Genomic DNA, 16,049 nt, shown 5'->3' with positions numbered 1-16,049 from the left:
TCAGTTTTTTTGTTTTTCCTCCAGAATTCTCTTCAGTCACTAGTGATGGGGGCCCAAACTGGAAAAAAATATATTCTTTGATACTCAATAAATGACACTGAAATGAATTATATAAAGATTCACCTTGGCAGTATTACTGCTTTTAGTAGCTTTAGACAGAAATTATATTTCACAATGGAAATTCTCATAAATGCTTAAACCAAGTTCTTGGAAAGCAATTCTATTAAATACATCCATCTATAAGAATTTCAGAAGAATCTATTGATTCTTGTAATTAATTAATGGCACATTTGTTTGAATAAAGTTATAACTGACATAATCTATAAGAGATAAAGCATGAGACAATAATTACAAAAAAGAAAAACAAAACAAGGTACAGATTTAAAGTTAACAAGAGACCTTCAAAGACCTACTCCCTTCTCTTTAGGAAGTACATATACCAAAATATCCTATTTTAAACATATATTGTTTTTACTTGCCTAAATACATACATACATTTTTAAAGGGAAAATAAATTCCACCTCAAGTTGGGTGGAAGGATTGGTGGTGTTCATCTAGAGTACACTCTACCTTGTCATAGTTACAGTTAACAAAATTAACAATGCTCCCTTAATATCATCAAACACCTAGTGGATGTTGAAATGCCCCCACTGTCTAACCTGACTGGGCATAGCACACTAAGGTCTCCTGTTTAAAACCCTGAGGCTGCTGGCTTGAATACTGGCTTGTCAACATGATCCCAAGGTTACTGGCTTAAAAAAGGGGTCACTGGCTCGGTTGGAGCACCCAGGTCAAGGCATGTATGAGACTCACTCAATGAATAACTAAAGTGAAGCAACTATGAGTTGATGCTTCTCTCTCTCTATCAAATAAATAAATAAAAATTAAAAAATAAAATGGCCTGTCTCAAATATTTGTGTTTACAACTGGTTACTTTGAATACAAACACATAGGTCCATAAAAGAAAAAGAAAAAGTCTGAGTAAATGGTGGTACAATAGATAGAGCACTGGCTTGGGATGCTAAGGGCCCAGGTTCAAAACCCCAAGGATGCTGGCTTGAGCAAGGGGTCACTGGCTCTGCTGTAGCCTCTTGGTCAAGGCACATATGAGGAAAGCAATCAATGAACAACTAAGGTGAACAATGAAGAACTGATTCTTCTTATCTCTCTCCCTTCCTGTCTCTCTGTCCTCCATCCCTTAAAAAAAGAAGAGAAGTAGTAAGACTTCTGCTCATCAAGATAATTTTAGATGGCCCTCTTCTCACTTGCACTTTTCCTTTTTGGCCAATGAAAGAAGTTTTTGGTGAAAAAGGCCTACTATTTCAAGTTTGAGAAGAAAAGCTTATAAAAATTATTACATAGTATTTGACAGCTTTTCCAAAGTACATTCAAGTATATTATTTCATTTAATGTTCAAAAGGCTCTTATGCCCATGTGACCAATGAGGAAATGGAAACTGAAGATGAAGGGGTGGCCTAGGCTAGAACTCAGCACGGCTTGAGCCCAGAGCTCCCAACTGTTCCCAGGGGCCCAGGATTCACTCTATCACCTTGACCTGGGCATGTTTAGTACATCTACAGAGGGCAGCTTTTCAGATATGATCATGCCCAACTGGATAAATAACTCTACAATGAAGTAAAAACACAGATATATTTATTTCCAAACCATAATCTAGGATATGTGAAATCCTGATTTTGAGAATATGTGTCACAGTATAGAGAATTATAATAGGCGTATTTATCCAGATTAAATATGAGAATGCTACCTATATACTAAGTGTACTTTCAACAAATGTTACATATATTAGAGAAATTTTTTATATTAATGAGTGCAATAGAAATGAGGGAAAATGTCAGTCATATTTTTTTAAAAGAACACAATGAATTGGCATTATCAATAACTGCTGCTCAGCAACATTTTAATTTTATAAAAATTGTTAAAGTACACAAGATGCACAGTAATAAAACTTACTTTTGTGCTTCAGTAGTCATAAGAACCACTCCTGAGTTTGCTGACTTGTGCGTACATTGTTATCTTTAACACTGTTTTTCCAGAGTGATGTTAAAAGAATACACTTCCTTGGACAAAATGTGAGAAAAATCTCTACTGTATCGATGAAGCAAAATTGTCCTTTAACTAAAAATAAGGACTTAAAATATGAGAAATTAGATGAAACCATAAGGAACTCATTATTTACTGTGCTCTTTTACGGCACTGAGTGACCAGTAAGTGGGGATGAGGATTACCATTTTCTTCGAGCAAACACACTAAGGCATGTGTGTCAAAGTAGAGCTTCCTGCTCCCCGCTGAAGTGAAATTTCTCTGTTTGCGCTCCAGCTGTCGGCATCCAGCAGAGAGGCTTAGTTCTAGAATGGAAAGGATAACACCTTGAAATAAGTTTACAGGACCTAATGACGAACACAAGCAACTCAGCAACATGAAAGTAATCAGGCATACCTCAAGAGCCTATTGTTTTGTTTTTTTTTAGCTTGTTTTTTTTTTTTTTTAATTTTATTTATTCATTTTTTTTTAGAGAGGAGAGAGAAAGGGAGATAGAGAGGGAGAGAGAGAGGAGAGAGAGACAGAGAGAGAAGGTGGGGAGGAGCTGGAAGCATCAACTCCCATATGTGCCTTGACCAGGCAAGCCCAGGGTTTCGAACCGGCGACCTCAGCATTTCCAGGTCGACGCTTTATCCACTGCGCCACCACAGGTCAGGCTGTTTTGTTTTTTACAATAACTTTTATTGAGCTATAATTCATATACTACAGAACTCATCCATTTCAAGTATACAATTTGATTGTTTTTGGTATATTTACAGAGTTGTGCAAGCATCCCCACAATCAACTTTAGTATACTGTCATCAACCCCAAAAGAACATCTTTTCATGTGCTTATTGAACATCTGTATGTCTTCTTTGGAGAAATGTCTATTCAGACCCTTTGCCTATTTTAAAAAGTTGGGTTATCTTTTTATTGCTGAGGTGTAAGAGTTCTTTTTTTTAAAATTTTTTTTTAATTTTTATTTATTCATTTTAGAGAGGAGAGGGAGAGACAGAGAGGAGAGACAGAGAGAGAGAAGTGGGGGAGGAGCTGGAAGCATCAACTCCCATATGTGCCTTGACCAGGCAAGCCCAGGGTTTCGAACCGACGACCTCAGCATTTCCAGGTCGACGCTTTATCCACTGTGCCACCACAGGTCAGGCATAAGAGTTCTTTATATATAAACTTAGATAAAAGTTCTGTATACATATGATTTCAAATATTCTCTCCTGTGAGTTGTCTTTCACATTCTTGATAGTGCCTTTCGAAGTACAAAAGTTTTTAATTTTACTGAAATCCAATTTATTTATTTTTGTTCTTTGTGCTTTTGGTGTCATATCTAAGAAACTACTGGCTAATTCAAGTACACAAAGATTCAAACTTATGTTTTCTTCTTAATTAATTTACAGTTTTAGCTCTTACATTTGGGTTTTTGATCCATCTAAGTTAATTTTTATATATGTTGTGAGATGGGGGTTCAATCTCATTCTCCTGAATGATATGGATGTTCAATTGTCTCAGCACTATTGTCCCTTAAAAATTGTCTTGTGACTATTGTCAAAAAATCAATAAACTATAATGTAAGGATTTATCTCTGGGTCTTCCATTCTATTCCATTGATCTATGTGTTTGTTCTTGTGCCAGTGCCACATTTTCTTGATTACCGTGTAGTTAGTTTTGACATCAGGGAGTCCTCCAACTCTGTTCTATTTCAAGACTGCTTTTGGCTATTCTGAATCCCTTGCATTTCCATGTAAATTTTTGGATCAGTGTTATCAATTTCTGTAAAGAAGTCACTTGGGCCCTGGCCGGTTGGCTCAGCAGTAGAGCGTCGGCCTAGCGTGCGGAGGACCCGGGTTCGATTCCCGGCCAGGGCACACAGGAGAAGCGCCCATTTGCTCTCCACCCCTCTGCAGCGCCTTCCTCTCTGTCTCTCTCTTCCCCTCCCACAGCCAAGGCTCCATTGGAGCAAAGATGGCCCGGGCACTGGGGATGGCTCCTTGGCCTCTGCCTCAGGCGCTAGAGTGGCTCTGGTCGCAACATGGCGACGCCCAGGATGGGCAGAGCATCGCCCCCTGGTGGGCAGAGCATCGCCCCCTGGTGGGCATGCCAGGTGGATCCCGGTCGAGGCCATGCGGGAGTCTATCTGACTGTCTCTCCCTGTTTCCAGCTTCGGAAAAATGCAAAAAAAAAAAAAAAAAAGAAGTCACTTGGAACTTTGAAAGAAATTGTGTTAAATCTGTAGTAGATCTGGGGAAGTGATGCCATATTAACAATATTAAAGTCTTCCAACCCATGAACATGGGATGTATTTACATTTATTTAGGTTTTTAATAATAATAATAATAATATAGGTTTCAGAGGGTAAACTATGCTGTTTTATTAAATTTATCCCTGAGTACTTTATTTTCTTGAATGCTACTGTAAAGGGAATTTTTAAAAATTTTAAAAGATTTTTCAGATTCTTCATTGCTAGTGTATAGAAATAGTTAGCGCTTCTAGTACAATGCTGAATGGAATTATGAGAGCAGGCATCCTTGCTCCCGACTTTAGATGAAAAGCATTCTGTCTTTGCCATTAAGTATGTCAGCTGTGGGTTTTTCATAGAGCTCTTTATCAGGTGATGCAGTTCCCTTATATTCCTGATTTGTCAAGTATTATTATTATTATCATGAAACGGCGCTGATTTTTGTCAAATTTCTTTTCTTTGCCTTTTGAGATGATCATGTCCTTTATTTTGTTAATATGGTATATCACATAAATTGATTTTCAGATGTTAAATGAACCTGGTATTTCTGGCACAAAATCCCATCTGGTCATAGTGTATATCCCTTTTTATGTATTGCAAGATTTAGTTTGTTTGCATTTTTTTTGTGGATTTTGTGTCCTTATTTATAAGAAACATTGATCTGTCATTTTCTCTCCTTATGATATCTTTGCTAAAGCCTATTTTTAGAGAGATGAGTTCTAACAATCTGTATATTATTTTCATAAATTTCTGTACACTTAACCACAGATCCAACCCATTCTGTAAACTTATTTCAAGGTGCTCATTTGAAGGAGTAGCATAGTAATGGTTTCCTGGATTCTGTATTTCATGAACCTCAAAAAAGTTTTTTTAAAAAATGGAGCAATTACAGTATCAATTTGTAATTTTGCCAAGAAAGACATTTAAACATAATAGCTTCTTACTATTATAATCACACTAAAAAAGACATCTTGATAGGCCCTGGCTGGTTGGCTCAGTGATAGAGAGTCGGCCTGGCGTGCAGGAGTCCCGGGTTCGATTCCCGGACTCCACCCCTCCCCCTCTCCTTCCTCCCTGTCTCTCTCTTCCCCTCCCACAGCCAAGGCTCCATTGGAGCAAAGTTTGCCAGGGCGCTGAGGATGGCTTCACGGCCTCTACCTCAGGTGCTAGAATGGCTCTGGTTGCAACAGAGCAATGCCCCAGATGGGCAGAGCATCGCCCTCTGGTGGGCATGCCGGGTGGATCCCGGTCTTCCCGTTTCCAACTTCAGAAAAATACAGAAAAAGAAAAGACATTTTGATAGCAAAGAATAAAAAGGATGGGCAATGTAAAATTAAAACCTTTAATTTAAATGTAATAAACATAGCTATATGCAAATCTTGCTATATATCTGTCTTCCCTTTCTTTATTTTTATGATTTATTTATTTATTTATTTATTCATTCATTTTTAGAGAGGAGAGAGAGAAAGAGAGAGAGAGAGAGATAGAGAAGGGGGGCAGCAGGAAGCATCAACTCCCATATGTGCGTTGACCAGGCAAGTCCAGGGTTTTGAACCAGTGACCTCAGCGTATCCACTGCACCACCACAGGCCAGGCTTGTCCTTCCTTTTCAATGATGCCAGGTGTTGTAGAAGAGTGGTAGAAGAGATAATAGTCTTCTAGTGACTCAAAGTTCAAAGCTTTTCTCAGTAGGTGTCCGAGATGACCAGAAAGATACTTCAGCTAATCAACTCCTATTCTCAATCCTTTACCCCTAAACACTCTAAAAGAAACTGCAAAATAAGCAACAACATGACATGGACAGGACCCACAGACCTGATTCTTCTCTGTAAGCCCAGAGCTGTAGTTTCCAATTTACTGGCTACTTGGAAAGAGTAGGGTTGCTCTGGTTACAGTGAGATCAAGAGATCTAGTAATTGCCTGACCAGGCGGTGGCGCAGTGGATAGAGCGTCGGACTGGGATGCAGAGGACCCAGGTTTGAGACCCCGAGGTCACCAGCTTGAGCGCAGGCTCATCTGGTTTGAGCAAAGCTCACCAGCTTGGACCCAAGGTCGCTGGCTCGAGCAAGGGGTTACTTGTCTGCTGAAGTCCCACGGTCAAGGCACATATGAGAAAGCAATCAATGAACAACTAAGGTGTTGCAATGAAAAACTGATGATTGATACTTCTCATCTCTCTCTGTTCCTGTCTGTCTGTCCCTCTCTATCCCTCTCTCTGATTCTCTCTCTGTCTCTGTAAAAAAAAAAAAAAAAAAAAAAGATCCAATAATTGCTCTGTAGCACACACTACTGGCAGATTGACAAATATAAAATGCAACAACTAATATCTGTATGTGTGTGTGTAATGGTTAAAAAAAGGTTCTTAGGTTAAAAAAACCACTAGCCTATCCTATGAGGTCCTTGCCAAGGCATACAAAGCCTGTTCCCACTTGGCTCACACTTACCTTTTCAGCTTTCTCTTTAGCCAGCTAAACTATTCTGTTTCTTTAACTTTCTTTCATACTTTCATTTGTTCCCTTTTCTCAACTGGTAAATTTCAAGCATCCTCTTTACCCCTCTTCATTTAATTTGACAACTTTCTAAGCACTCATTATGTTCTGGTTCTGGTTACACAATGTATAGTTCTTTCTGCTAACTCCACCCAGGCCCAGGAGCAACCTTCATTCCTCCCTTCCTTATCTGTATTCTCAGCCCATTATTGATGGCTCCTGCATAGCCCTTACTACATATATCTATGATTTCCATATCTGTATCATCTATTAGCACACACATCCAAGAGCAGTCAATCTTAGGCATTTTTTTTTTAAATAAATTTTTATTAATGGTAATGGGATGACATTAATAAATCAGGGTACATATATTCAAAGAAAACATGTCTAGGTTATTTTGTCATCAAATTATTTTGCAAACCCCTCGCCCAAAGTCAGATTGTCCTCTGTCACCCTCTATCTAGTTCTCTGTGCCCCTCCCCCTCCCCCTAACTCTCTCCCTCCCTCCCTCCCATGACCTTCCTCCCCCCCCCACCCTTGGTAACCACCACACTCTTGTCCATGTCTCTTAGTCTCATTTTTATGTTCCACCAATGTATGGAATCATGTAGTTCTTGTTTTTTTCTGATTTACTTATTTCACTCCTTATAATGTTATCAAGATCCCACCATTTTGCTGTAAATGATCTGATGTCATCATTTCTTATGGCTGAGTAGTATTCCATAGTGTATATGTGCCACATCTTCTTTATCCAGTCTTCTATTGAAGGGCTTTTTGGTTGTTTCCATGTCTTGGCCACTGTGAACAGTGCTGCAATGAACATGGGGCTACATGTGTCTTCACGTATCAATGTTTCTGAGGTTTTGGGGTATATACCCAGTAGAGGGATTGCTGGGTCATAAGGTAGTTCTATTTGCAGTTTTTTGAGGAACCACCATACTTTCCTCCATAATGGTTGTACTACTTTACAGTCCCACCAACAGTGAATGAGGGTTCCTTTTTCTCCACAGCCGCTCCAACATTTGCTATTACCCGTCTTGTTGATAATAGCTAATCTAACAGGAGTGAGGTGGTATCTCATTGTAGTTTTGATTTGCATTTCTCTAATAACTAATGAAACTGAGCATCTTTTCATATATCTGTTGGCCATTTGTATCTCTTCCTGGGAGAAGTGTCTGTTCATGTCCTCTTCCCATTTTTTTATTGGATTGTTTGTTTGTTTGTTGTTGAGTTTTATGAGTTCTTTGTAAATTTTGGATATTAGGCCCTTATCTGAGCTGTCGTTTGAAAATATCAGTTCCCATATAGTTGGCTGTCTGTTTATTTTGATATCAGTTTCTCTTGCTGAGCAAAAACTTTTAATTCTGATGTAGTCCCATTCATTTATCTTTGCCTTCACTTCTCTTGCCATTGGAGTCAAGTTCATAAAATGTTCTTTAAAACCCAGGTCCATGATTTTAGTACCTATGTCTTCTTCTATGTACTTTATTGTTTCAGGTCTTATATTTAGGTCTTTGATCCATTTTGAATTAATTTTAGTACACGGGGACAGGCTGTAGTCGAGTTTCATTCTTTTGCATGTGGCTTTCCAGTTTTCCCAACACCATTTGTTGAAGAGGCTTTCTTTTCTCCATTGTGTGTTGTTGGCCCCTTTATCAAAGATTATTTGACCATATATATGTGGTTTTATTTCTGGGCTTTCTATTCTGTTCCATTGGTCTGAGTGTCTATTTTTCTGCCAATACCATGCTGTTTTGATTATCGTGGCCCTATAATATAGTTTAAAGTCAGGTATTGTAATGCCCCCAGCTTCATTCTTTTTCCTTAGGATTGTTTTGGCTATTCGGGGTTTTTTATAGTTCCATATAAATCTGATGATTTTTTGTTCCATTTCTTTAAATAATCTCATAGGGATTTTGATGGGAAGTGCATTAAATTTGTATATTGCTTTGGGTAATATGGCCATTTTGATTATATTTATTCTTCCTATCCAAGAACAAGGAATATTTTTCCATCTCATTGTATCTTTTTCGATTTCCCTTAACAATGCTTTGTAATTTTCATTATATAGGTCCTTTACGTTCTTTGTTATGTTTATTCCTAGGTATTTTATTTTTTTTGTTGCAATCGTGAAGGGGATTATTTTTTTGAGTTCGTTTTCTAATATTTCATTGTTGGCATATAGAAAGGCTATGGACTTTTGTATGTTAATTTTGTATCCTGCGACCTTACTGTATTGGTTTATTGTTTCTAATAATCTTTTTGTGGAGTCCTTCGGGTTTTCGATGTATAGGATCATATCATCAGCAAAAAGTGATAGCTTTACTTCTTCTTTTCCGATATGGATGCCTTTTATTTCTTTGTCTTGTCTGATTGCTCTGGCCAGAACTTCTAGCACCACGTTGAATAAGAGTGGAGAGAGTGGACAACCCTGTCTTGTTCCTGATTTAAGGTAGAAAGTCCTCAGTTTTATGCCGTTTAATAGGATGTTGGCTGATGGTTTATCATATATGGCCTTTATCATGTTGAGATATTTTCCTTCTATACCCATTTTGTTGAGAGTCTTAAACATAAAATTGTGTTGTATTTTATCAAAAGCCTTTTCTGCATCTATTGATAAGATCATGTGGTTTTTGTTCTTTGTTTTGTTGATATGTGTATTACGTTAACCGTTTTGCGTATGTTGAACCGTCCTTGAGATTCTGGGATGAATCCCACTTGATCATGATGTATTATTTTTTTAATATGTTGTTGTATTCGGTTTGCCAGTATTTTGTTTAGTATTTTAGCATCTGTATTCATTAGAGATATTGGTCTGTAGTTTTCTTTCTTTGTGCCATCCTTGCCAGGTTTTGGTATGAGGGTTATGTTGGCCTCATAAAATGTGTTTGGAAGTATTGCTTCTTCTTCAATTTTTTGGAAGACTTTGAGTAGAATAGGAACCAAGTCTTCTTTGAATGTTTGATAGAATTCACTAGTATAACCGTCTGGGCCTGGACTTTTATTTTTGGGGAGATTTTTAATAGTTTTTTCTATTTCCTCCCTGCTGATTGGTCTGTTTAGGCTTTCTGCTTCTTCATGACTCAGTCTAGGAAGGTTGTATTGTTCTAGGAATTTATCCATTTCTTCTAGATTGTTGTATTTGGTGGCATATAATTTTTCATAGTATTCTACAATAATTCTTTGTATTTCTATGATGTCTGTGGTGATCTCTCCTCTTTCATTTTGGATTTTATTTATTTGAGTCCTGTGTCTTTTTTCCTTAGTGAGTCTTGCCAAGGGTTTGTCAATTTTGTTGATCTTTTCAAAGAACCAGCTCCTTGTTTTATTGATTTTTTCTATAGTTTTTCTGTTCTCTATTTCATTTATTTCTGCTCTGATTTTTATTATCTCCTTTCTTCGGCTGGTTTTGGGTTGTCTTTGTTCTTCTTTTTCTAGTTCCTTAAGGTGTGAAGTTAAGTGGTTTACTTCGGCTCTCTCTTGTTTGTTCATATAGGAATCTTAGGCATTTTTATATTGTTAGCATCTGGCAGAGGGCCTGGCTTATTGCAGGCCAAAAAAATATCAACTGTATCATTCCTAAGATCTGGATCATAAGACTATCTAGAAAGAAAATTTGAGATCAACTTCTTTCTCTGCTTCACCTATTGTCTTTCCTTTTTATATAAATGAGATCCTTTTTTGGGGGGTGGATGTGGAGAATCACACAGTGGCTCTGCAGTTTCACTCAGAAGTGATACTACTTCTCTTCACATTTCGTTGGCCAAAACAAGTTACAAAGATCCAGAAGAAGAACCTTAAATATGAGGTGAACAGCTCAATATTACCCCTTTTCTTAATCACCTGTACCAGCATACCCCACCCTGCTTTAATGCTCCTCACTGCACTGCTCCTTACCAGATATTATATTTACTTGCTTATTGTTCACCTTATCTGCCTAGAATACGAGCTCTGCAAGGTCAGGGTGTGTCTGGTTTTGTTCACTACTGTACCTGCAACAGTTAGAACACTGCTTGGTATACATAAGGCACTCAAAACAACTTGCCATCACATGGATCAATAGAAACAGAAATAGTTAATATCTATAGGTGCTTTGCCATGTGCCCAGCATTGTATTAAATGCTGTTCATGCAGTAACTTATTTGATCTTCAACTCATCTTATGCAGGATGTAGGTCTATTATGAGTCTTAATTTCCAATATAAAGAAAATAAGGCTCAGAGAGGTTGAGATATTGTCCCAGGTCACACTGCCAGTCAGTGGGCAAACCAGGCTCTTAACCTGAGAGGTTCTGCTGGGGCCACAGTCATAATGTCTAGGAATGGCAGCTGAGTGTCCACTACGTGTGGGGATGTGGAGATGTGGGGACAAGGGGACAGGGTCTAGGAGCATGTTCAGTATACAGAGTAACAATGGCAAAAATAATGAGTACCACCAAATATTGGGTGACAGACTGTTATGGGAGGCACATCTTATTACAGGCTCATGAAAATCACAGGAGCAAGTGTTGCTCTTCACCTCTGGTCTCCCCTTTCCACATAAATGAGAACCTTTTCTTTCGTTCTTTGTGTCTAGTCTTAGGACAAAAATCAGCCTCCATGAAAAGAGACCCTGACACAGAACAGACTTAGATCTAGAAACATTGGTGGGTGAATGAATGAATGAATGCACCTCTCAAGGGTCTCTCTCTGGGCCACCCCACCTACCTTATAACTGTGCTGGGCTGTGCCATGGGTTAGGGAGCTTGTAACATTTGACTTTAGAAGTGACTTATGAAAAGTGAGTTCTAATAAGTCACTCTTATTAGTCTGGTTCCAAATCCCTTGTTTCTAATAACAGAATAACTATTCATGTAATTTAAAATAAAATACCCCCCACACACACAAAACAAAAGAAATGATCATGACTATTTTTTAAGAGCTAATTCCCAGTTAGATACTGCAGATTTTTTCCCCCAAAATTATCAGAATTTATTTTAATTGCAAACTTATTCCAAAGAAATAATGTTATCTGAGAAGTGGAGAAAAGGGCTGGCCACTTCCCAGTTGGCCCTCCAACCTCTGCAGTCAGAAGTTGAATGCCAGTTTGCTTTCTGTCAAAGGGAAACGTCTGAGGATGCAGCAATATTCTGCCATTCAGAATACCTCTGACTCACTTTTCCTCCTTTATTGTGACAAAACAAGACCCAAGAACTATAAATTCCTACTAATAACCAGGAAGCAAGTAAACTGAGCTGTTAAAGTGTAATATGAAAGTCTCCTTTGGGGGAACTTCTGTATAGCCAAAAGAGATTAAAAACACACAAAAGAAGCCCAAAGTTAGGATTGACCAGAGGAGGGAACCAAGTACAAGTTCCCTATTTTGTAACATCCTGAAGTTTAAGTAGCCCTTCTTAGAACCTTCAGCACCAAACAAACCACCAAGATTAAGACAAAGGAGCAAAACTCTCATTTGCTTATATTTCCTTAACTGTCTTGGCTGTGTTTCCCCATACATTATCAATCCATCTACATTCTGTGAAGAATGACATCATGTGGGACTAATCCAACACTACTGCCTTGCAGATACAATGTCAGAAAACTGACGAGAAAAAAAACTCTCCCCTTTGACCCATAATCTTGAATTATGAGAGGAAAATAAATCACAAGTTTCTAGATTATCAAAAAAGAGCACCAAAAGGAAGGCAAAGTACAGAAATAATGTTCATAAAAAGTTCTGTACAGTCAAGGTCTATAAGTTTGGTACCTATGTTTTTCTTCTATGTAATTTATTGTTTCAGATCTTATATTTAGGTCTTTGATCCAATGTACCTCATGTTCATTGACTGCAGCTTTATTCACAATGGCCAAGACATCGAAACAACCGAAGTGCCCTTCAATAGATGATTGGATAAAGAAGATGTGGTACAGATATACAATACAATGGAATACTACTCAGCCATAAGAAATGATGCAATATTGTCATTTGTGACAACATGGATGGACCTTGAGAATATTATGCTAAGTGAAATAAGTAAGTCAGAAAAAGCTAAGAGCCTGACCAGGCGGTGGCGCAGTGGATAGAGTATCAGACTGGGATGCGGAAGACTCAGGTTCGAGACCCCGAGGTCACCAGCTTGAGTGCAGGCTCATCTGGTTTGAGCAAAGCTCATCAGCTTGAGCCCAAGGTTGTTGGCTCGAGCAAGGGGTTACTCAGTCTGCTGAAGTCCCATTGTCAAGGCACATATAAGAAAGCAATCAATGAACTAAGGTGTTGCAACGAAAAACTAATGATTGATGCTTCTCATCTCTCTTTGTTCCTGTCTGTCCCTATCTCTCTCTCTCTCTGTCTCTGTAAAAAAAATAAAATAAATAAATAAATAAATAAACTTAAAAAGAAAGAAAAAGCTAAGAACTATATGATTTCACACATAGGTGGGCTATAAAACTAAGACTCATGGACATAGACAAAAGCGAAGTGGTTACCAGAGTGGGGGGGTGGAGGGGAGTAAAGAGGGATAAATATATGGTGACGAAAAATAATTTGACTTTGGCCTGATCAGGCAGTGGCGCAGTAGATAGTGTTGGCCTGGGATGCTAAGGACCCAGGTTCAAAACCCCAAGGTTGCTGGCTTGAGTGTGGGCTCACCAGCTTGAGTGCAGGGGGTTGCAGGCTTGAGCCTGGGATCACAGGCATGATCCCCCCATAGTCGCTGGCTTGAGCATGGGGTCACTGGCTCGGCTGGAGCCCTCCGGTCAAGGTACAATATGAGAACACAATCAGTGAAAAACTAAGGTGCTGGAACTATAAATTGATGTTTCTCATCTCTCTCCCTTTCATGTCCCCGTCCGTCCCCCACCCCCTCTCTTGCTAAAAAAAGAAAAAGAAAATGACTTGACTTTGGATGATGGGCACACAACACAATCAACAGTTCAAATGCTATAAAGATGTCACCCCATTAAATTTAATTTCTAAAAAAAAAAAAGTTCAACCATCTCCTCATAATTGCAAGACACTTACTTGCTCCTCATTCCCCACCCTCTGTATATAATAAAGCTGTGGTCACTTTGTTGCTGGAGTAATCAGTTTCTCCCCAGCCAAAGATATTCTTAAATTTTAATTTTTTTTTTTTTTTGGTATTTTTCTGAAGCTTGAAACGGGGAGAGATAGTCAGACAGACTCCCGCATGCGCCCGACTGGGATCCACCCGGCACGCCCACCAGGGGGCGACGCTCTGCCCTCCCGACCAGAGTCACTCTAGTGCCTGGGCAGAGGCCAAAGAGCCATCCCCAGCGCCCGGGCCATCTTTGCTCCAATGGAGCCTCGGCTGCGGGAGGGGAAGAGAGAGACAGAGAGGAAGGAGAAGGGGAGGGGTGGAGAAGCAAATGGGCGCTTCTCCTGTGTGCCCTGGCCGGCAATCGAACCCGGGACCTCTGCACGCCAGGCCGACGCTCAGGGCCGATATTCTTAAATTTTAGATGTAGCCAACATTTACTGGTTGTTTCTGTTGGAGGGGTGTAGGGGCGGGAGCTACCAGAGTGATTACTGATGGCTACTGATGGAAAAGTATATATTCCCAAAGTGATACTGTTGCCATGTTTGCTAATAAACATTACCCAAAATGATGACATTTTTATCAACGATTTGCTATCTAAATGAGCCTGTTTAGATTTCCTTAATCTCATGTAGAGCAGTGACTGTCCTCACCCCCTTCAAGTATTTAGTTAAATGCCACCTTCTCAATAAAACCTATTCACATGATGCTATTAAATCTTAACTGGAGGCCCACCTCACTTTCCAACTCTTACCACCTCTATTTTTTCTTACAGTATTTATCAGACTGTATATATATATAAACATTATATATGCATATGTAAATTGCTTGTGTCCAAAAATTATAACTTTATCTATTTAAACATATATGTATACTTTCTCCTTTGCTACAATTAAGCTCCAAGAAGGAAAATATTCTGTTGACTGATAGATTCCAAATATCTAGAATAGTGCCAGGTACAGAGTAGGCGCTGGTGCCTAATGAATTAACGAACCCATTAGAGTTGAAAATCAAATTGTAAAACATCCTTTCATTTCCCAGAGCTCTGCTTCTCAAACTTGCAAGCCTCCTACACTCTTCATACGAGTCGCGACAAAGTGATTACCTGGCAAAACAGCCACCTGTACGCGGGCGGGAGCCCAGGGGTAGCTCTGCACAGGGCGTGCACCAGCTCACTGCCCCGGCACGCACCATCCTCCCCACATCCTTTCCCAATTTTCCGCCAAAGCCCTGGCGCCGGGATTCCCAGTAACTGAGCTCTTCTTAGCTAGCCAAGAGCTAAGGGACCAGGAGAGCACGGACCAGATGGGCGGGGCCAGATAGACCTTCGTCCCTAAGCCCTAGGAAGAAGCTGGTGACCTCAAGTGACCGGACGCTGGGTCTCCCGGCCTTCTCTTGCGGAAGGTCACAGCCACAGCCCTATCCGCTCGCTGCCACCGCCACGTGAGGGGATCTCATCTCCTCAAAGCGCCTGACCCTACCTCTCCTGGAGGAAGCGAGGGCTGACCCTCGGCAGCTGCACAGGCGGAGGGCACCGGCGGCACAGGCGACACCTGGGGCGAGGACTGGCTGGCACCTCCACGCGCCGCCGCGCCCGGCTACGCCAGCCCAGGCGCCCGGGCGCGAGCGTTCCCAGTCTCCCAGTGGTCGGCGCGGGGCGGCCGCGGCCAGGCGCGGGGAGGACACCAGCACCAGGAGGAAGAGCGCGGAGGCCTGTGACGCACCGCGGGCCGCCAGGGCGCAGAGCTCCCGCGTCCCCAGACCTTTTGGGAGCGTAGACAAGCAGCGGCGCGCAGGGCCCCCGAAGCCGCCCGGGCATCCGTAGCGGCCCGCGAGTAAGAAGAGCAGAAGCCGCCGGCGGTCCAGCAGTCGCTTCGGCCCCACTACCAAGATAGAGTCACAGTTCATAGCAGAGTCTGTCACTGGCCCGGGCACGCGCTCATGGCGCTCGCGCGCAGCCACGCGCGGCCCAACCGGAATCTGACTGACTTCCAGCGAGTGGGCGGGGCTCCAGGCGCGCGTTCCAGAGGGCGCGGGGCGGGGCGCGGGGCGGCCTCAGACTGCACGGAAAAGGCAAGTCCCCTCCCGCTCTGTAAGGCAACAGGTTGGACTGGGATGGGGCGGTGGGCATTCCGGAAACTCTACTGAGCTCGCGCTGTCCTGATATGCATAATCTTTACATTGGTGTCCTTACAGAGAAATTTATGACCCTGGCACACTTCAGACTTCAGTGAAAAGTT

General features: G+C 40.8%; 1 protein-coding gene across 4 annotated transcripts in view; it reads right to left on the bottom strand.

The window, feature by feature from the left end:
* The window catches only part of MCUR1 (mitochondrial calcium uniporter regulator 1), a 37,609-nt gene extending 21,791 nt beyond the window's left edge, over positions 1-15,818 (bottom strand). The window contains exons 1-2 of one of the 4 annotated variants that reach the window (XM_066268355.1): positions 15,291-15,817; positions 2,247-2,366 (exon numbers count right to left, since the gene is read on the bottom strand). In XM_066268355.1, the coding sequence (XP_066124452.1) occupies positions 2,247-2,366; positions 15,291-15,717 (547 nt within the window). In that variant the 5' untranslated portion in view covers positions 15,718-15,817. Of the gene's footprint in view, positions 1-2,246; positions 2,367-15,290 lie in introns of all 4 variants that reach the window. The other 3 variants (XM_066268357.1, XM_066268354.1, XM_066268356.1) reach the window with 3 other exon arrangements.
* Between the last annotated feature and the right edge of the window lie 231 nt (positions 15,819-16,049).

This window comes from Saccopteryx bilineata, chromosome 3 (assembly GCF_036850765.1).
Source record: "Saccopteryx bilineata isolate mSacBil1 chromosome 3, mSacBil1_pri_phased_curated, whole genome shotgun sequence".
In the NCBI taxonomy this organism is placed as follows: domain Eukaryota; kingdom Metazoa; phylum Chordata; class Mammalia; order Chiroptera; family Emballonuridae; genus Saccopteryx; species Saccopteryx bilineata.
The sequence above is the reverse complement of the archived record's forward strand: the minus strand, read 5'-3'. Positions and strand labels throughout refer to the sequence as shown.